This window comes from Eumetopias jubatus, unplaced genomic scaffold (genome assembly GCF_037043125.1).
Source record: "Eumetopias jubatus isolate StellerSeaLion01/CBP00866 unplaced genomic scaffold, mEumJub1_p1.0 scaffold_8, whole genome shotgun sequence".
NCBI classification, from domain to species: domain Eukaryota; kingdom Metazoa; phylum Chordata; class Mammalia; order Carnivora; family Otariidae; genus Eumetopias; species Eumetopias jubatus.
Genome location: NW_028274814.1, coordinates 34017388 through 34038838, shown reverse-complemented (window position 1 = coordinate 34038838; position 21451 = coordinate 34017388). Strand labels below are relative to the sequence as shown.

The following is a 21451-nucleotide window of genomic DNA, read 5'->3' as shown; positions in this document are numbered from 1 at the left end:
TAGAGAACCAGTGTTCCCCATCCTGCCGGAATGACTCCAGCGTTGCAGCCTAGGAGTGGTTTCCAGCTTTGGTGCACACTGGGCTCATGTGGGGGGCTCTGAGAATCTTTTGGTGCCAGGTACCCCAGACTCTGATGTCATGGGTCCAGGGTGCAGCCTGGTATCCACCTTTCCAATGCTGCAAGTGATTCCGATGTGAGCCAGGGTGGGAACCTTCTGCCGTAAGGCAGTCGGCACAGATTTTGGAGTCAGAAACTCAAGTCAAATCCCAATCCTGACACCAGTTAGCTGCATTCCCTTTGACCACTTTGCTGCTACCCTGGACAACAGTCTACAGCAGTGGTCCTCAAAGTGTGGTGCCCGGACCAGCTGTATCTGCATCACCTGGGACTTGATAGAGATGCACAGTCTGGGCCCCACCTCAGACCTACTGAGTCAGAAACTCAGGGCTGGCAGAGGGCGTTTCAACAAGACATCCAGGTGATTCTCATGCTGCTAAACTTAGAACGGTGGGTCTCCGTGCTGAGTGTGTGGTCATAATAGTAGTATCTGCTTCTGCAGTCATTTCAAAGGTCTGCAGGAGAGGATTTTATCTCCTACCGGTCTGGGGGTTGACCTCCCCCTGTATAGCCTCGCCTGTCCCCAGTCTCAGACCTTCTTCTCCCACCTTTTGACCAAGACGGGTAATCATGCCAAGTCAGAGACATTCCCGCACAAATGGCCCATCCCATTTCCAGTCTGCTGATGGGGCCCCTCCAAACAAAAGAGAAAGGACCAGACCATTAACCCTTTTACTCAGTAATTTTACTGAGTGAGATCTGAAAGATAGACTCTCAGTCAAATGGCGGGATATATGTACAAGCAGAGTCACTAGAGGATTGTTTGCTGTTACAAAGTGAGCAAAACAAAATGAAAGGCCTGAAATCATCTAATGGCCTCTTACTAGGTTTTGGTTAAATAAATTACGGTCTGTCTGCAGAAGAGTGTGGCTATGACCGCCCGCAGCCTGCCTGACCACGGGGGGCGCGGTCACCTTCCTCGTCCGCACCGCTCACTCCCCCGACTGCTCTCCTGCGGGCCCCCTCTGCTCACTCGCCTCAGAGGCCGTGGGGCAGTCGAGGTGGGGTGCTCACCACTGCCGTGGAAACCACGTGTGCTGTCCCTCTGCCCTCGCGCATGCTGCCACCTCGTTTGGGATCCCAGCCAATCAGTCCATGAAGGGAAACCTGGCCTCAGCGCACGGCTTGGCTGAGCTCCTAGCTGACAGTCGACACCCAACTGGCCAGCCGTGTGAGCGTGCCGTCCAGAAAGTGGCCCCGGGCCCCAGGGGCTGCCTGAGCGGGCGCCGCGCGGAGCTTAAATGAGACTCCTGATCAAGCCCGCACACACAGAAGGTGTGCACGCAGAACACGTGGTTTGTTTCAGGCCACTACATTTTGGGACAGTTGTTACATACAGTGGACGACTCGTGGAGTCCACTGCCTTCTCTGAGGTGACCTTTGGCTACTGGTAACTCCTCGGGACGTCCGTGTATGTCATGGCGATCAGAGTCCCCTGGACGTCGGCAGTGACTGTAGAAGCTGGGGGCACAGGTGCCCTGGCAGTTGGGTTGGGGTCAGGACGATGTCCTGCCGCTTCTGGTTATTTTCAGCTGAAAGAAATTACTTCCGCTTAACACACTGTCTCATCTCTGTTCTCCGAAGCCTACCTGGGAAGTGCCCTCTCTTGGCCCGACATTTCTGGTTGCATCTGCCCCTGACAGACTGTTACAGTGTAACGGTCTGTATCCTGCACCTGGGGGCTGCCATTTCTAGGGTGCGTGGGGTTTCCAGTGGAAGTCCCCCCATTGCCAGCTCCGGGCTCTGGCTGACTCTCAGAGCTCTCGGCCCCATGGCTCTCCCAAGAGGGGCTGCATTTGGCCTCTTGGTTCCTGGGGGACAAACATCACACAAAGTTACTCTAGGGAATGCCTTTCATCCCTTTGGTGAAGATGGAAACCATAAGGTAAAGCTCCGGCCGCTGTGTGTGCCCCACGGGCTCTTTCTGCCCAGACCTGCACTCCAGACCATCTCTTCTCAAGTCCCCAGACACGGTCTCCTTCCCCTTGGTCCCGTCATCGGACCCCCAACATGTTCGGCCGACACCGTACCGTTCATGAGATGTCTGTGGCCTTACCTCACGTGGCCACTTCACCGACTCCTTTGCTTTCCGTGGACCAAGGTATCATCTCCTGTGGGGCCCACCAGACTTCCAAGTTTAGAAGTCAGACAGTGCCTTACTCTCCGGAGAAGAGCTATAATTTTTTACAGTTCATTTTTATGGAGAAAGTTTTAATCTGTTCATTTAAAGCCACATTGCGATCAATAATCAAGCTCAGGTACTTAAAATTAGAAACCATATCTAAAGGAACATTAGTTCCAGAAGATTTAGATTTTTATGTGCCCCTCAAATTTGATTCTTAGAAGCAAAGGCAGAGAGCACTGCTTTGGTTTCCCCTCCTTCCAGGAGACTGCGTTCACCCGTGGGAGAGCGTGGGGACGGGCGTCCCACAGGGGGAAAAGCAGACCCCGCATTCAGGAAAGTGGGCCGGGACAGTGCTGTTAGCGGCCAGCCTCTCCTTGTCTCACGCAGTGGTGCATCTGCTCTGTTTCATCTTTCTGAAGAGAAATCGGAGTGCTCTTTGGAGCACTCAGTTTGTGGTGCTGAAGGTTGACTGTCACGGACGCCATGAAATGTCTCTGTCTCTGTCCTGACGCTCAGTCTTCACCAGGGGGATATTGGTGGTTGCGTTGTGGGGATTGATTTTACTATGACTTTATCTGGTTCCGTAATTTTCCAAAGACCACACAAGTTGGGCTAAGGGAGCACCACCTCTTACCTGGTTGTACTGGTCTCCTGGGGCCATGATGGCACACACCACAAACCGGGGGCTTGAAATAATAGTCACGAATTTTCTCAAGGTCCCGGAGACCAGAGTTTGAGGTCAAGGTGTGGGCAGGACTGTGCTTTGTCCGGAGGCTCTGGGGAAGCTGGACCAGGCCTCTCTCTGATCTTCAGGTGGCTGCTGGCCGGCCTTCCCTGGTGTTCCTCGTGTAGACACATCACCTCCTTGTCCCCCCGCCTCTTACAAGGGTACACGTGGCTGCATTCGGAGCCAACTGGAATCCTCCTTCGTGCTTAGCTGAGTGCCCACACGTAAGCGCACTTTTGCAGGTTCTGGCTGTGAGGACATGGACATACCGTTTTGGGGGCCCGGTGCATCTGCTGTGGCCCATCGGGAGATCCCACCCTGTCTCATTTACCCTCTACCATGGGTAGGCTCTGTGGCCCACGTAGGAGAGCACATCCGGGTACAGAGCTTTTGTGTGAGGACATCATGGGGTCCATCATTCACAGTAGCTCTGAGGTGGGAACATCCTGGATGCCCAGCAGCAGGGGACTGTGCCGATGGATCGCTCTAAGACCTGAGCTCCACGGGCCCTGAAGGCTCTGCGCACCGCGTGCCGTAGGGATTGCAAGCGCGCCGCCGCCCAGTGAGGTCTGAGTACTGGAGGAGCAGACGGTGGCCGGCCGCTGTTGTCTGTCACTGCTGGGGTATTGCTAGTTGTTTCTTTTCTGCTTTCCACCTTTTCCCCATATCTCGTATCCTGCAGTAATGGGGGAGCCCCCATCCGCACGACTGCACTCCCTGAGCTCTTCTTCGGCAGGAGGGGCGGGACTGGGTGGTCTCTTGATTCTTGCTCAATTGCTGCCTGCGTCTGGAGGCAGCAGACCCACAGCATTGGGGCATCCCGGGTTGCCCACCGTGGGGAACCTCGCGGTTTGGTTTGGTTTTTGGTGCGAGACCAGTTCACCCACAAGGGACTGACTCTCCCCGACTGGGCCACCAGGACTGGCTTTTATCTTCAAGACAGATTTCTGCAGAATCTACAGAGAAATGACTTCACTTTTTCAAAAGACTTTGATGATCCAAGAATTTTCCTGGTGACTGAGGACTCTGTTCCTAACAAAAGAGACCAGATTTTGTTTTGTGCTAAGTTTAATGTCAAAATTATTTTTAGGGAGAAAAAATTTAGCCCGTGTGTCCCCACTCCGAGGCTCTGGGGTGTCTTTCCCCATCCACAGGCAGCGAAGAGTTCGCTGTGATGCAGGATGCTCTGTTTGGCTTCCCGGCTTTGGGCACCTCTGACCTCCCGCTGCCCAGGACGCCCCAGGCGCTGCTTCCAAACGGAGCCGTGCGTGACCTTGGTCAGGCAGTGGAGGGAGCCACCCGCGTTCTGAACGAAGCCTTCAAGGATGCTGACTTGGATAGCTGGGCTAAGTCGGGCAGCGTGCCTCCCAGAGCATAGGCTTCTCAAGCCGCAGGTCCCACATCTTTGACAGGAGTTTAATGACAGTGACGTCGCCAAGCTGCCGGTTTACCTTGGACAGTCCCCTTGACTTACTTAGGAAACCAGGTCTGCCTCTGTAACTGGGGCCTCTGTCCATGCTCTCTGTGTCCTGGGTCTGGCCTAGCCAGCCACCCAGCCTGTGCGGTTTCTGCTCACTCTCCAAGTGTGCCCGGTGCCACCCTGCAGTTACCCTCCTGACTGTGGGCGGAGGGGCCTCACAGTCCTCCTGTCGGGTACAGGCACCTGCTGGCCAGGCCTCCCTCTCCCGTTCTCTTCTCTGCAGAGCAGGGCCACCGACAGGTGCTGGTGGAGAGCCTCCCGTGCTCCCAAGTCTGTTGTCCTGTCACATGGCTGGACTTAGGTCCGTTGCTTCTGGGTGCCCGCTGAATGCCCCTTCATGTCTCAGAGTGGCTATGTGAGTGTCACGTCAGTGGGCATCTGCCAAGCCCGGCAGTGTGTTCCGGAATCTTGGAGAGGGCCCAGGGCGTGCCCATAATTTGTGCAGAGACAGGTGGGCCATCTCAAGGTGATGCGTGGCAGGGTCCCGCCCTCACACGCTGAGCACGTCCACCTGTCACAAAGCCTCGGATCCCAGAGGGGGCCGCCGAGATGGTGTTTCAGGTGGGTGGGGGACCAGGCTGGGTGACAGCCCTGAATCGTCCTCCTGGGGGAGGAGAGTGGCCTGTGGCAAGAGAGCAGAGTGCTTGAGCATCTCCCGCCTCTGCATGAGGGCCGAGCTTCGCTTGTGACGAGAGCACTGCGTTCGTCTCGCGGTTCCCAGAGAGACAGACGCTCTCCCGCAAGACACGGTACCACCGGCCGTTGGAGGGCTTGACCTTCTTTGTAGTGAGGCGCTTGTCTTCAGCGGGCATCCCTGACTGCCGCAGTCTGTCGCCTGGCTCCCTGCTCCCCACAGACGGGCCCACTGCTGCCTCGGGGCCGCGGGGATGCCAGACGCTGAGGCTGGGGGGCTGGGAAGAGGAACTGGAGGGATAGGAAGGAAATGTGAGGAGTTATCCAGTGGCTGGAATCCAGGAAGGCTGTTCATGATGTTTTACGGCTCATTTTAAACCACTGTAAAAATTTCAAGCTTTCTGTAACATGTTTTGCTGGAAACCTGTCTTTACACCATCTCACCACTGACGTAAAACGATACCAATTGTTATTCATGGAATCGTACTGAGAACATCTGTGGGGCTCTAATTTATATTGCGTGGGTGTCCTTGATCCAAACAGTGACACCTCTGTATTGCTTTTGATCTCTGGGAGGGAAATAATGGAGCTGTGTTGATTGTTCAGATCTTTGGATAGAGCCTGCTCCCCTTCATTATTCACGGATATCGAGGGGGATTTGCAAAGAGAAGTACAAATATGTCTCATGGATGCGCTTCCTCTACCTTAATTAAAGATACAAGTTTATTCATTTATTTTCATCTAAATACATAAAAGTCACATGCGCTAGGTGGTGAGGTCAGCTGCTCAAATAAAATTGCATCTGTTCATAGAGAAAGTTCACGTGGACGTGGTTTGTGGGTCCTAGCAGTATCTGGGGTAAGACCCTTGGGTGGTCCCTCGGGAAGAGAGTCCATGGTGAGAGTTGGCTCGGACGCCTCCCTACGGTTTACAGGCGGCACAGATAGGCCTTAGCTTTGGCAGCCGAGGGCAGAGTGAGGGCCTGGCAGAGGCTGCATCCCTGGGTCTGCCAAGCCGTCTCTGTGGGTTGTTGGAAGGAGGCAGGCCTTCAGTTTCTGGGTCCCACTGGGGCCCCTGTGCTGTGCCCCTCACGTGTGACGCCATGGCCGCAGAGCAGGTTCCGTTCGCTCAGCATTTCCTGCTCGCTGATGGGATGCACCTGTGTGTGCCGTGTGGGGGGCACAGAAGCTGAGCATGTGGCATCTCATCAGGGGGATGGTCGGTGAGTCCAGGACGGCCCCGTGTCTTCCCTGCCTTTTTCCTGCAGTGACTGCCGTGAGTTTCTGGTTATTCACTAACAACTGTCCTCAGCAGCCCCTGCCGGCACCCATTACCTGCTCCCCGTCTGCTTCACAAACGTCCCCGCACAGATGCCGGGGTGCCTCCGTCCACCTGCCCACCTCTCTGCCTGTTTGTCCTGCGAGCACCCCTGTGATGCAGTGCCCCAGGTGGGGGGGGCAGACAGGGTGAGCAGGAAGAGTGGGCAGCCCCGCGGGACCCACCGGTGACGTGTTGGCCTCCGTGGGGATGAGCTTGCCCAAGCGGAAGCCAGATGCCCTCGGCGGTGGCCGGGGGTGAGCGCACATAGTTACCCCGGGGAATCTGGGTTAGAAAGGAAGCATGTAAGCACCGGTGGAGGGATGCTGGGTGCAGGGGTTTCCCTTGTAAGGTGAGGAGGACCAGCCGTGTGATGACCGCGTGGTCGGTTTTGGGCAGATGCGGGAACAGGAGGGAGGTGAGGCTGGAGGCTCAGAGGAAGGCGAGGGGCGCGGCGGGGCAGATGCGAGGCGGCTGTCCCTGTCGTGGTGGGACGGGGAGAGGGTGGGACACCGCCACGAGGGGCAGCGTGGGGGGCGGCCCTGTCTGCACGCCTCCCGCCTCCACACACGCGCCTGTTGGGCTCCTGCCCTCGTGGGCTCACTTCGTCCCGAGCGAGACGACACACACGTTACTTCTAGTCTTGGGGACTTGACCCGTGGGACTCTGACGTGTGCCAGTACGAAGGCATGGATTTGTAGCATCGGCCGATTTCCGTGCTGTAAACAGCATCCCTGCGGCCAGTTTCGCGTGGCTGGCGTGAGGGCCCTGAGCGCAGATTTGGGGCCGGGCCTGCAGTAGCTCAGCATCTTGTGCATCCTCTCGCATACGACACAAGACCAAACATAATAGTACAATAGTCAGGGAGTGGTGGGTTTTGAGTCTTTCTTGCCTTTATTTTTAATATAACTTATTTAGTGTATGTTATTTGACTCTAAATAACAACTGCGTTTAGCAGTCTGCTCTCAGAATTGCCTGACGACAGTGGGCTCTCGTGGCTGAGCTGGCTCCAGCAGCCTTGCAGGGACTGGGGAGCCGAGGCGGTCCTCCAGCACCTCCCGGCTCCTGGAAGGAGGATGTAACTCCCACATCTCTGTGCTCAGAGAGGAGACGGGGACAGGGGCAGGAGGAAGCGGGGAGAGGGCTTGGAGGAGTGAATGAGGGTGGCCCTGCGTGGCCCTCGGGGGCCCCGCCACCGGACGTGGGGAGCAGCGCTCGGCGCATGGAGAGAGGCTGCCCGTGCGGCTGGAGTCCTTTACCTCCCCGGTCAGTTCAGGGAGAGAGAGGTGTCCTTCCGGCCCGGCCAGGGCGGTCCCCACACATGCCCCGTCTTCCTCAAAGCCTGTCTAGAATCGTTCTCAGCCAGGATACCATTTGAAAAACCTGGAGAGACGCAAGGTGGGCTTTTGTTCCTCCAGATTTTGTGACTGACTTTGGCGCACACCTGCCCACAACAAGCGTCGCGTGGGGTCCGTATCTCGTTTAATTTGCTGTCTGTTGACATGTAAGGTCCCATAGACAATGAAATCTCAGTGCTACAGCATGAATTCACTTCATTTTTGTAGGGACTCAGAGTTAATTTAGAAACCCAGTGTGATCTTCAGGCATCAAGAGAATCTCCCTTAGGTGAAAATTGCCCCTTTTTTTCCTGCTTTGTGAATAGATGAGAATATTAAAAAGGAGGGATGCATCTTCTTCTGAAAGATGAGCTGCTTCACGAGTCCAGGCCTTTCCCTTTGACGCAGAAATCAGTGCTTTGAGTTACCGTCATTAGGCCCGCCTGTTGCCGCTGCTGGCCTGGGCAGCCAGAGCCAGGGAAGTGATAGCCCCAATGCTCCTGCAGCCGTTTGCCGAGTCCCCGGGAGCACTCGGTTTGCCCCTGAGCCCGACAAGCCTGAGGAGGCAGGGACCCCGTGTGTGGGGCCTGCGGTGGCCTGGGGCCCCAAGCCTCCCCTCACTCTGCCTGGCCTCACCCTTCCTGCCCCTGATGGCCCTGCGCTCGGCCTCCCGGGGAGAACGCTGCATCTCGCTAGTGAGCGAGGCCGGGCAGCAAACACCTGTGGGGCAGGGGAGGTGCCGTTTGCACAGTAAATGGGCAGACAGTCCCGCCTCATGGGAGTCCACATGCCCGGGAACCATGCCTGGGAGGGTGCACCTTACCTGGCCCCGTGGGGACACCCTGCCCTCCGCACCCCGCCTGGCCTCCAGGTCCATCCCCCGGACGGACTCTGACTCCCCGCTTGAGCCTCAGCGTCCCTCCCGCCGTAACCTCGCCTCCTGCCCCCTCATCTCTGGCGAGTTCCAACCCCAAGCCCCTCCAGACCAAGGATCTTGGGGGCAGCAATGTGGCTGGAAGTAGGGGTGGGGTGGGGGTTTTAGTTTATAGATTACAGATTAATACGTGTATTCGAGGGTCCAGAAGACGTTCTGACTCACTCTCAACAAGGCTTTCCACGGCCAGCATATTATTATTGTCGCCCTCAGGGTGGGTTTGGAGCCATGTACGGCTGTGTTGGGGCAAACCCCTGCTCACCAGGGGCCCTGGACGGTTTCCAGACCTAAGTGACAGGAATGCTCCCCAGTGGGGCTGGTGCATCTGGGGGAGCAGGGGAACGGGGTGGTGGTGGGGTCGCGAGCAAGGGGGCCTGTCCCTGAAGAGAAGGTGCCTTTGAGGGGCACCCGCATGCCTTTTTGCAAATCCCTCGTCCTCCTGCCGGCTCCCCACTGAGACCCTTCAAGGGGGGCTTTTGAGGTTCCCTCTAAGAAGAGATTCTCTTATGGTGTGGGGAGGACTTGCACCCGGCTGGCGGCACAGGCGGACATGTTTCCTAGAAGGCCTGTCAGGCTTTAGGGAACAGGAAGAGGTCTGACGGGGGCACCCCACATCTGAGAGGTGAGGGTCCCTGGAGAGCTGCCCAAAGGAGTGGGGTGGCCCCCAGGGCGGTGCTTAGGAGTGGGGGGCTCCTGATGGACCAGCAGGCCAGGCTGGTGGTGCCAGACATCCTGACGTGACCGAGGCCAGCTCTCCTGTAGGAGCAGCCAGCCTGTGCTCAGTGGAGCTGGTGAAGTGGAGAGTGTGGCCCGCGAACTATAGGACGAGTCTCCCCACACGCCTACCCTGTCCCTCCCCACACGCCTTCCCTGTCCCGCCCTCACTCAGCCCCGCCAGGCTGCCTGGGCGGAGGCGAGCAAGGGGGCTGTTACCTGGCGATCTTGTCCGTGCAGGACATGGTGACGAGCTGCTCACCCAGCAGGACGCCGTCCCACGTCTGTACTGTGCTGGGGCCCCGGACGGGGACGGTCCCTTCCCCAGACTCGATCTTTGTGCGCAGGTGCCCGCGGAGCTTCCTGACGATGGGCTTCCTGCTGTTCACTAGGAGATAAGAGGTGGCCGTGAGCCTGCTGGTGCAGACACGTGAGTCCCCACCTGGAGCTGTGTGGGAGGAGGGCAGGTGCCCAGAAACACCTCCAGGGGCCCCGGCGGCGTGTGGACAGCTGTGATCTGGCGGCACAGACGGACATGTTTCCTAGAAGGCCCGTCAGGCTTTAGGGAACAGGAAGAGGTCTGATGGGGGCACCCCACATCTGAGGGGTGAGAGTCCCTGGAGTGCTGCCCAAAAAACATGTCCGCCTGTGCCGCCAGCCAGGTGCAAGTCCTCCCCACGCCATAATAGAATCTCAGAAGGAACCTCAAAAGCCCCCCCTTGAAGGGTCTCGGTGGGGAGCCGGCAGGAGGACGAGGGATTCTGTGATCTGTGCTTCCCCAGATGAGTGCCCCAGCGGAGGGCAGGGGCTGGTGCAGGACTGCGCTCCAGAGCGCCCCCTCTAGACCGGCCCCTGACTTCTCCAGGGAGGGCCCTGCAGTCAGTGTCCGAGGCTCCGTGGTCACGGGGCCTCTGTCGCCGCTGCCAGAACACACGGCTGCACAGACAGCCCCGTGAGCGAGCGTGGCTGCCCTCCAAACCCCGTATTTGCAGACCCTGAGATGTGAGTCCCATGCCTTCCACGCGCTGGGAGATATTGCTCTTTGTACCTCTCTCAGCCGCCTAAAGATAGTTCCTGGACCGTCTGGAAGGGCCGTGGGTGGGGTCTGGCCTGAGGGCTGGGTCTGTAGATCCCAGTCGAGATTTTCATCCTGGCTACATTGTTTTCGGGCTCCATAACCTCGGAAAGGTCACTCCGACTACTGTGACACGGTTGTTGCACCCTAAACTAGGGCTAATAATGGTGCCCGCCTCCCAGGCTGTGGGGACGGATGAGGTCAGACATGCACAGTCATCAGGGCATCCGCTCCCACCAGCGTCTATAGGATGAACAACGAGACACAGCCTTTGAACTGGTCCCTCTGGGCCCCTCATGCCTTCATCCCATATTCTCCTGCTTTCCTTCCCAGAGCCCCCCTCAGCGCGTGCGCACGCACCCCACATCCTACGGTTATTTGGAGAACTAGCATGAACAAAGGGAAGATTGTCTTTATCCTTTCTTTCTTTAAAAGAGTTCTGCACATTAAGTCTGGATTATATTGGAATATGGAAATGGTTAAGTGCTTTGCATACAAATGATATTTAATATAGTGATTCCAAAATTTACATGCGTGTGCTGACGTAGATGGGTACTAAAGCTACTTTCTTTAAAGAGTTTCTATTTAAGTTTTGAAGCTGTGGAGATAGGATTTCTGCCTCATTTATCCTTACTGAAGGCATCAAATAATAACACGTGGATTTATATGTGCACCTTCTTTTACAGACTCACAATGATTGACAGTATATTTTCTTTGTTTCTAGGAACTGAAGTTCTTTAACTACATTTCCGTAGTCCCTAACATCCATGTCTTAGGGAGAAAGATTGCTGTACTCCTTGCAGAAAGTAAACTTGTAAAAGGGTTCAGGGTGCTTTTTGATCCTCACCAACCAGGTGCTTGATGAGATCCAATTTTGACTGATTTGTGAATCATCCATAGAAGGAAGAACCAAGATGAGAGACTGAACCTGGGTATGCACAGCCAGAGGTGCTCCATGATGGTAATGGTGAGAGTGCAAATCTCTGTAGCTCTGAATGGCACCAGGAATCAGATGATGACAATGACGATGGTGGTGATGATGATGGTGGTCATGAGGACGATGGTGACAATAATGATGAAGATGATGATGTTGATGGTGCTGGTGATGCTGGTGATCCTGGTGGTGATGGTGATGGTGGTGATGAGGGTGATGATGGTGATGAGGGTGATGGTGATGATGGTGATGATGGTGATGGTGGTGATAGTGATGGTGGTGATGATGGTGACAGTGATGGTGGTGAAGACAGTGATGATGGTGGTGATGGTGATGATGGTGACGTTGGTGATGATGGTGATTGTGGTGATGATGGTGATGGTGGTGGTGATGGTAATGATGGTGATGGTGATGATGGTGATGGTGGTGATGGTGATGGTGGTGATGGCGATTGTGGTGGTGATGGTGTTGATGATGATGGTGGTGATGAGGGTGATGGTGATGGTCGTGGTGGTGATGATGGTGATGGTGATGATTGTGGTGATGGTGGTGATGGTGATGATGGTGATGGTGGTGATGGTGATGGTGATGATAGTGATGATGGTGATGATGGTGATAATGGTGGTGATGGTGATGATGGTGATGGTGGTGATGGTGATGGTAGTGATGATGGTGATTGTGGTGATGATGGTGATGATGGTGGTGACGGTGATGATGGTGATGGTGGTGATGGTGATGGTGGTGATGATGGTGATGATGGTGATAATGGTGGTGATGGTGATGATGGTGTTGGTGGTGATAGTGGTGATGATGGTGATTGTGGTGATGATGGTGATGATGGTGATAATGGTGGTGCTGGTGATGATGATGATGGTGTGATGAGGGTGATGGTGATGGTGACGATGGTGATGATGGTGATGATGGTGATTGTGGTGATGAGGGTGATGGCGATGATCGTGATGGTGTGATGGTGGTGATGGTGATGGTGGTGATGATGGTGATGGTGATGATGGTGATGATGGTGATGGTGGTGATGATGGTGATATTGGTGATGAGGGTGATGGTGATGATGGTGATGATTGTGGTGATGGTGAAGATGACACAGTGAACATAAAATAGTTCATATGACTAAAAACCTTTGAACAAACCTTTGCTTGGACCCAACTTTTTACACTGTGCAGGTGGGGTCTTACTGGTCTCATCAACCTCAGCACTGGGAGAGTCGAGGACCAATTCACCTCAGTTTCCACAGTTTGCCACGGTGTCAGGGACTTGCCATTCTATGTGGGGGATATTTTCACAGGGAATATGGTACGTTCTGCCCTCTGTCTATTAATAATGGCATCCTTGTTGTTCTCCTGGTGCTTCAACTATCATGCCATTTTTCAGACCTGGAAGTTGCCTGTTACCTTGTAAGGCTTTTCTAAATTCCTACCCACTGCTTCTGCACAACTAACTTTCCATGAAGTAGAATCTACAGTCAGTTAATGCCATGACAACATGGGAGTCCTGGCTTGAGTTAACAACTGGTCTGTAGGAGTTAACTCAAAGTTTTCAGGTGGATTAATTTTGCCTGAAGAGCCAGGTGCATGAGGCGCTCCTGAAACTTGTTTATTTTTGGAGGTGCTACATCTCAGGCTGCCTTCCTTAGCATGCTCTCTGAACAGCGTGATCAGTCCCGGTGGGGGCGGTGTTCCGAGTGCTGGTAATCTGGTAGAGCCCATGTCCTTGGCTCTTCCTCACCTAATTGTGAGAGGTGGGAGGGAGCTAAAGTTGGCACTTGAAGCAGCACAAACACCGGTCCACCCAGAGGCCGCAGGGGACTGAGTCCACACAAGCTGCAGTGGGTCTGAGACACTGAAATCTGCCGAGTGCATATGAATCCTCCTGAATCCAGGAGAATATTCTAATCTGCTAGTATTCCATGTTCCCAGACTCATCATTGTAGTGTTTATCAGTCTGAGACCTTTGAAGACGGGTGTGAAGATACAGGAAGGGTGGTCATATGCTTTACAGGGTTGTTCAGGTGAATATTTTATTTTTAGGACAGAATCAGAAGGGGGTGGACGTAAACGGCAATTGCTGGTGTCCACCGAGGGAGCACAGCTGCGTCTGAGGAGTGATACATGGCTGCAGCGATTGCTGTAGGGAAGGAGAGCCGGGAATGGGAGGAAAGGCCTCGGAACGGAAGACAGTCTATCTGAGCGCCAGATAAACTTTTAATTTCCAGACCGTCTTAGAAGGTGTGTGCACCCCGCAGGGAACACCTGTGATGCGCCCCGCTGTTCCCTGTAATGACGTCTACAGCATCCGTCCCGTGCGACCTGTGGGACGCTGCGGCGGCAGCAGCGGTGGGAGCTCGGAGACCATCTGGACGCCTGCTCCCGCGGCGCACGGACCTTAGCATCCTGTGCCAGCATCAGGGGCTCAGTAGGCAGACCTGAAGACGGGGCTGTCAGGACGCGTGCCTTAGACCCGGCTTTGTGCTTCTGGTCTAATCTCTTGAACTTCCCTAATGCACAATGAACGGAGCTGGCCTAGAACGAAGGAGGCATTTAGCACACGCTCCTAAGCTACAACATCATATGCTCCTTCTCGTGGCACGTGGGGGAAGGTAGAGGGGAGAATTTTAACTACACTGTTAAATCTTGGAAAATGGCAGTAAGAAATGAATTTCCCAGGTTGTTTAAAAGACACACCACGAAAGTGGCATTTGAGTTAAGGATGCTGGTGAGTCAGAAGGAGGACGGTGGTTATTCAGCCACAGTGACGTGCCCTGGATCTTGTCAGGGCTCTCTTCCACGGCGGTTCCCCTCAGAGCGGTCTGGGGCCAGCCCAGGCCTGCCCAGAGCCATTCAGGACGTGGCATCATCCTTGTGGGTCCGCCTCCCGGAACGAACGGGGTCGCTCCTGGTCAGCAAGACCAAGGACCTTCATGGCGCAGGCTCGTCCCCCCCAGTAATAGCCTTGTACACCTGCCCCCTGAGCCTGCCTGGCCCTGCAGGCACTGGACCAGACTCTCGCTATCCTGACAGGAGATACACACCCAATCTGGGCAGGAGACTGTTTGGGGGGTTTTGAATCCGGTAGCTGGAAACATGTCAGATTCTCAGAATCACTGGGGAAGTTTTAGGAGTAGCCCAGTGTACCCCGAATACATCAGAGTCTCCGGCAGAGCAGGCAGCAGGAAACTGCGTCTGTGGAGACTTGCTGGCGGATCCTGATAGAGGAGGCAGGTTCGGGGACAGCCCAGGGGAGCGCTCGCCTGCTGATGGGCAACACCCCCCAACTTCTCAGACCGATTGGTTTTGATTTCATTGTGAAAGACTCCAGGGAGGAAGAACTATGATCTATCTAGATTAATATTTTTGAGGAAACAAAGCGGGGAATTTAGAATTTCTTGAGCCACAGGCATCCGAGGGAGGTGAGGCCGGTTCACAGCACTGCGCTCTGTGCTCTCTCAGACACGGACCGGGCCGTAGGGAGTGTGGGCTCAGGGAAGTCGGGGAGCCTTTCGAGCACCAGGACAGCTGGGGCCAGAGGTCCCTGGGGACGGCCACTGTCTCTCCGTGGCTGGTGGGCGGTCAGGAGTTCGCTCTTAGAAACGCCAGGTCAGATTCGGTTCCCTGCGGTGTGTGATGCGGGCTGTAGGGACGGTCTAGACCCCTGCACGGGATCTCCTTTCTCCGCTGCATGCAGTCTGTCAGAGGCCTGACTACAGATCTGCTACATCACATGCCTGTGGAGGGTGTGCTTCTTCGCACGGGTGTCCCTGTGTGTGGGGGGGTTGGAGAGCAGAGCCGTGGCGCACGCGGGCTTGTGCAGAGCGGAGGAGGCTGAGAACAGATGAGCGGACACAATGGGCACCCCGCAGGGGCCATGCTGGGTGGTGTGCAGGACCCGGGGAGGTCGTGGCTCCCGCACTGGGGCTCCTGCTGGCTGCAGGGGTGGACCTGCCTCTGTGGACCTTTGGGCCTGTGTTCCGGGAGCTCCATTTAGGAGCATGGAGCCAGGCTTGTGGCAGGGAGGCAAGGTTTCTCCAATGGAGGACGCAGACGCCCTGACCTCTGGTAGCAGATGGGCCCACAGGCCTGTGCTGCCTGGGGGAGCAGAGGTCCCAGTCCCCCCGTGGGCCATCCTTCCAAAGCAAAGACCTGTACCATGGGGGGCGCGACACGCAGAGCCCCCCTCAGTGGCAGTGCCTTCTCTCTAAAGCGGGAGTCATTCCTGAGTGTCCGAGCCCTCCTGGGCCCGTGAAGAACACACAGGTTCTCTGGGAGGCCCTCCACACAGAGGGCGGTGTGGTGTTCTTACCCTTACTGGGCGAATAAGGGGAGGTGGTGTGTGCTCCTGGAGGTGAGTCCGAGTACAGACTCACCGAGAGCCCCTCCTGGGTGCCAGGGACAGCAGGTTAAATAACCCGGGAGCAGCATCTCACTTTGCCTGGCATAGCTGCAGTAAAAATGGGAGGAAAGCACTTTATTTTGTTTGCCCCAGCAGCACCTGCCACTTCTTAAAAGCACCATGAAATAAGAGACATCTGTGTTGGGAAGTGAGCCCCAGGGTGCATCTGAGGATGTGTTTGTGTGTTTTTCTAAACCACTGGCTCTGCAAGTTGGAATCGGGGGCCAGGGAGGCCGCCGTGGGTGCCGGATGCACAGAGGCACGGGCCCAACGAGCCGGAACTGCCCCTCTGGGGACTCGCGGGGCTCGGGCCGCCCTCACTCAGCCGTCCCGTCCTCAGGAGGAAGCCGGTAAACGAGGTAAATTAGGGCTGGCCCCAAACGTTCTGCCAGACTTTCCCTCCCAGACCTGAGGCCTCCTGGGCTGGGTCTTCATGATGCCCAGTCTTCTGAGCGAAAATGGAAAGACAGTTCTAAACAGCTGTCTAATGGACCACATTTCACAATTTCATATGGGAAGGTGGCTCTTGTAGTTTCAACCTGATGAACACTCCAAGAAAAATGAATCCGTTCCAGGTTGTTTCTCCTTCCTTTTCTTTCTGAGACTACATGACAGTGAAGGAATGCCCTGCGTGGCCCTTGAGGGCGGACGCACCTGCCATCACCTGCCAGGCCAGCCCAGCCCTCCCTCTCTCCTGGGGCGGCTCCCTGAAAGGCCCCTGGTAGTTAATGGGTGCCCTTCCCTTGACTCTCGATTTGATTCTGCCACTAACTTTCCATAGGGTGTGGCTATGGACCGAGTGTTTGTGTCCCTCAAAAACTCCCGTGTTGAAGCCCCAACCCCAAGGGGACGGTGTCAGGAGGTGGGGCCTCCCGATGGGATTCGTGCTTTTGTGAAGGAGGCGCCAGGGAGCCCCCTCGCCCCTTCCCCCGGTGAGGGCACAGAAGACGCCGCCCAAGAACCAGGCTGTGGCTTTCACCAGACACCAGACCTGCGGGTGTCTGGATCTGGGATGTCCAGCCCCCAGACTGTGAGGAAGAAATGCCTGCTGGTTATAATCCACCCCAGCGGCCACAGAGGAATATAGTAAGGAAAACGTTACTCCAGAGGGGAGAGCCGTGCTCTTGGAGCAAAGGTGGCAGGAAGGAGGATGGATTTTTCTGGCCAGGCTGCAACCGTGTTAGAGAAATAGACTAAGTTAAATACATGTAGGTTTTTTAAAAGGGCTGTTTTCCCTGCACCTTCTTTACCTCATCAGCGCCTGGAGCAGCAGGGGTTCAGAAAGTACTTTTCTTTCCTTCCACTGGTAATTAGAACACAAATGTGGCCTTCCATGGTGGGGAATCAGAGGCCAAAAATAAACCTTCCCTGCGTGTGTCTCGTCTGCTGTAGGTTTCCTGGGATGAGTCAGCATCTTCACTGGGACCAGATCCCGCATCATATACATGCTCGGTTTCACTGCCTACCTCAGATGGTTTGCCTGGTGCTGCTTCTGGGACGGGTCTGCGTGTGTGTGCATGTGTGTGGTGCACACGCACGGTATGTGTTGTATGTACACATGCTTCTGGGATGGGTCTGCGTGTGTGTGTGCACGTATGTGTGCATGTGTGTGGTGCGCATGCATGCACGGTATGTGTTGTATGCACGCATCATATCAAGGACAGTTTAATGGCACTCTGGAGCAGCTCAGCCCTTCTTCCTGGAGATGCTAATGTCACTGGACCCGTATGTTGGGTGGGCACTGTCGTTTACACCTGCTCTGCCCAAACCCCCAAGAGGGCAGGTCCTGCCCAGCACTCCGCATGGGAGTTCATCACCCTGGGGCAACACCTACCCCTGGCTTCGTTATACATAAATAAACAAGCTCAGCGTTATTTTCCGCAAGGTTGCAAGCAAAGGTGAGCAAAGCCGCTTGGACTTGCTCGCGCTCCGTGTAACTCCCGTCCTGTTCTCCTGCCCTCTCTTCTGCAGACCAGGGTGCGGGCTGCTGACCGATTGACGTGAAGGGGAGCGACCCTGCTTTCCGTGATCTGGGCATTCACGCTGGGGCTTCGGGGGGAGGACCCTCCTGACCACCACAGAGGCATCCAGGTCATGTGCGCGAGCATGGCCAGCACATATGGCCTGGCACGGGGCCGGCAGAGGAGAGGGGTTGTGTCTTACGGTCTGTGGTGATCTCGTAGGGTGAGTGGAGCCTGGCGTCTCCGCAGGGGGACGTGCTCACGTAGAGATGGAATAGCACGTTTTCCCTCAGCCGGTAGCCGCCGTCCTTGGACCGCTCAAATATCGAGTGCTCCCAGTCCTCCCGCCGCTTGCTAGGGTCAAAGAGAGGGTCCTGGTCACCTCTTACGAGCCGACCAGAAAGGCGCCCACTGGGCCCATGCCTTTGCCTGGTTTTGTGTCTTACTTCCCCGTATTTCTCTCGTTGCCCCCTGCATGGCGCTTTCTCCCCGCAGGACTGTGTCTGGGGCAGGCGGCAGTGACACGGGGCAAGGAGACCTGGCCAGGCCCCGATGCCCTGGAACGTTACGTCTTGGGCCCCTTTGTTACGGAGCCAGCCCCCTCGGTGATGCTAACCCCCCTCTCTGCATTATAAAGCCTCACGGGGCTCATGGCTCTGTGCGCAAAGGAGTCAGAGGAATGGCTTTAAAAGTGGGGAGGGCTTGGCCTCCAGCGCCTGGAGAGACCCCCTTTCCTCCTGCACCCGCCGTGACCCAGGGTGGTGTGCCTGCTCCCCCAGCCTGTGATGGGCCCAGGCCTCTGCCCTTGGAAGCCCCAGCCCGAGGGCAGGAGGCCATGTCCGCTGCGCACAGGCTTCCTGCTGCTCGCTGCTGTCCCCGTTCTGCCCCATTGGTGACGGGTTCTGTTGCCGGGTCCTGTGATCACATGGGCAGCAGTGCAGACATTCCCCCCGGGAAACCCCGAGGCTCACCCCCAGCCTGTCTGCCTCCCTGCTCTGCTCCCGGGCCCCACACCACGGTACGTGTCAGCCTGGAGCTGTGAGTTGGGTGTTTAGGAGAGAGAACCGTTGGGCGCGTTTGGGAGACCCACACCCCATCCCTGGCACCCTTGGCAGGCCCAGAGCTGATGGAGGCCTGTGTGCTGGGCTGCTGCTGGCCGCGGGGCTCACGCAAAGTCAGCTGAGGGAACGGAGCCTCGCTTGGACGGGAGTCTGCCCGTGTGCCCTGGGACTGCCCTGCGGTCGCCGTCCTGTACGGACCAGGAGCAGCCTGTGTCCCGAGCTCGGGCGTCCAGGCACAGTTACCTCAGGTGCAGCTCCAGCTGTGTGTACAGGAAGTGGACCAGCGCTCTCCTGGCTACGATCTCCGCGTGGCAGTCGTTGACCACCAGCCCCTGGTCACTGATGTGCTCTCCGCTGATGCACTTGGTCCCCGAGGACAGAACGATGACCTGCGCCTGCCTGACGTCCAAGCCTGGGGGACAGAGAAGGCATCAGACCACCTGCGTGGGAGTGAGTCTGCTCTCCCTGCTCCGAGCCCGGAGACCCCAGCCCTCCCACACCGGGAGACTCGATGTTCGCCGGTGAACGTGGCGAGAGGTGCAGCTTGCCACCAAACACACCAGCAGGAGCAGTGCAGTGCCCACCGGGCGGGGGAGACTGGGCGGGCTGCTGGGTGTCAGGCTGTGGTTCTGAAAGCGGGGAGCAGAGCCCTGAGCCTGGCCAGGCTGTGACCGCTGGGACAAACCCCGGAAATCCTGCAACCACCTCCCCCTCGTCCCGTGGGAAGAGAGTTGCATCCTTAGAAAGTTTTGCTGATGGAAGCATGCCGTGTGCAGGCAGGACGGGGGTGGAGGCCTGAGCTAGGCGGGGACTCCCGTGAGAACAGGCCCCAGGCCGGCCCCCATCCCCGTGCACGTTTACCCTGGAGCCGCCACTCAGGACTTGAGACAAGACACCTGGGACCATGGGCAGGAGCTGAACCGACATCTGGGTCCTTTGAGGAGGCCCGTCTCTATGCCCCCCAGCACTGGGCCCTCTACCCCTTTGCCCTGAAGCTGGAGCACGTCCCCAGCTCAGGGCCTGCAGGACGTGTAGGTGCCTGTGTCACAGGCTCAGCAGTCTGGGCCTTGAGGCCGGAGGGCCCTGAAGGCGAGCTGGCCGGACAGCAGGACCACCGGCACTCGCGTGCGGCACAGTGCCCGGCCCTGGTGCGTCCCTTGGCAGAGGTGCATCTCATGGATGGGGGCCGGGGGTGTCTGCTCGGGCTGCCCTCTCCCCAGACTCAGCACAGAAGTGGGAGCCCCCCTGGTCCTGGCCTCTGCTGCAGATTCTGCTTCCCAAAACTGAAGGCCCGTGCATGACAGTGCCCATCACAGACTGCAGTGAAAATGTGTGCTGTTCTGATTCAGCGCCACGAGGCTTTCTGTTTTCCCTAAAGAGCGGCAGCACAGGTGGGAGCCAAGAAGCAGGGGCTCCGTCACAGCCCACACAGCTCCTTCCTCCTCTCCTGTCAGGGTCCGCACAGCCCTTTCCCAGGCCCTGCGAGCCCCAGACAGCTGTCTTCCTGGGGCTGAGGGGAGAACTAGGAAGCCAGGCTTGTGTTAGCTTGTGGCTGTCCCATGTGACCCACAGAAGAGATAAACTCACTGGGCGCGCCGAGCTGTTGTGATTTTGAATGCTCTTTTTATATGTAAGAGCAGAGGGTTTTGAGGTCACACTAATGGGGTGGTTTTCTGACCCTTTCTCTGCGCCCAGGTTCCTAGCCATCGAATGGGGCAGTGTTCACTGCTGCCTGGGCATGCCTCCCCACCGTGGCCCCCGAGTTCCCCTTTCCCACCGCGGATCCATGCTGAGGCCAGGAGCTGATGGGTCCTTCACACAGTGGAGACCCCATGATTTACGTACACCAGATGGTGCTCATTCTGACCATGATCCAAGGAATCTCGGCAACAAAAACAACATTCTCTGCAAGAAGGGAAGACAAACGAAACCAAAGAAACCTTCAGAACGAACCCCAGACTCATGACTCTAAAATGTGGTGTTTAGGGATACCCCAGGAGACCACGATCTCAGGTTATTCTTTGTCCTGTGAGGGGAAGATGACTGCAGCCGGCTCATACCTGGAGTCTGGGCGTGGAGGCAAGGCCTGGAGCTTGGCATTCCTGCCCCAAGCTCACCCTCCACTGTTCCGGGGCCCCTATAAACACTCAGAGTCCAGCCCAAGGGACCTCAGTGACCTCTGGCCCAAACACCGTACGAGTAAGAGGTGCTTATACCCTGCTCTGTGCTTTGTGGATTCCAGCTTAATTAAAGCGGGTATTTAGAGTAATGGGAAGTAACATTTATAATTGTTTCCTTGCAGTTTTTCAATATTCAGATGTCTGGTGCATGTGCAGGATAACTTAGCAGCAGAGAACTATTTCTCCCAAGGGCTGGTCTGATGCTCCTCTCTTAATTCTGTGGAAATCGGAGCTGTAGAAACGGAAACTGCTGTCCCTTCACCCTTCATTAATCCTCAGCTCCTCTGGACTCTGGGCTCTGCCGTATTCAGCACAGTTATGAGGCCCAAGAGATGCATTATTTGCTTATTTGCTTTCTGTTAGTCTCACCTATTGTCAGCATCGTGCCATGTGACGCAGCCTATCCTTCAAAGAATTTATCATGAATTTGGGAGAGATGGCTCAGAGACA

The 21451-nt window shown here is 56.3% G+C and overlaps 1 protein-coding gene across 1 annotated transcript in view; it reads right to left on the bottom strand.

Moving 5' to 3' along the window:
* ADARB2 (adenosine deaminase RNA specific B2 (inactive)) overlaps positions 1 to 21451 on the bottom strand; it is a 403986-nt gene that overhangs the window by 20119 nt on the left and 362416 nt on the right. Inside the window, exons 5-7 of the mRNA XM_028114708.2 lie at positions 19065 to 19233; positions 17963 to 18114; positions 9606 to 9774 (exon numbers count right to left, since the gene is read on the bottom strand). Of these exons, the coding sequence (XP_027970509.1) occupies positions 9606 to 9774; positions 17963 to 18114; positions 19065 to 19233 (490 nt within the window). The remainder of the gene's footprint in view (positions 1 to 9605; positions 9775 to 17962; positions 18115 to 19064; positions 19234 to 21451) is intronic.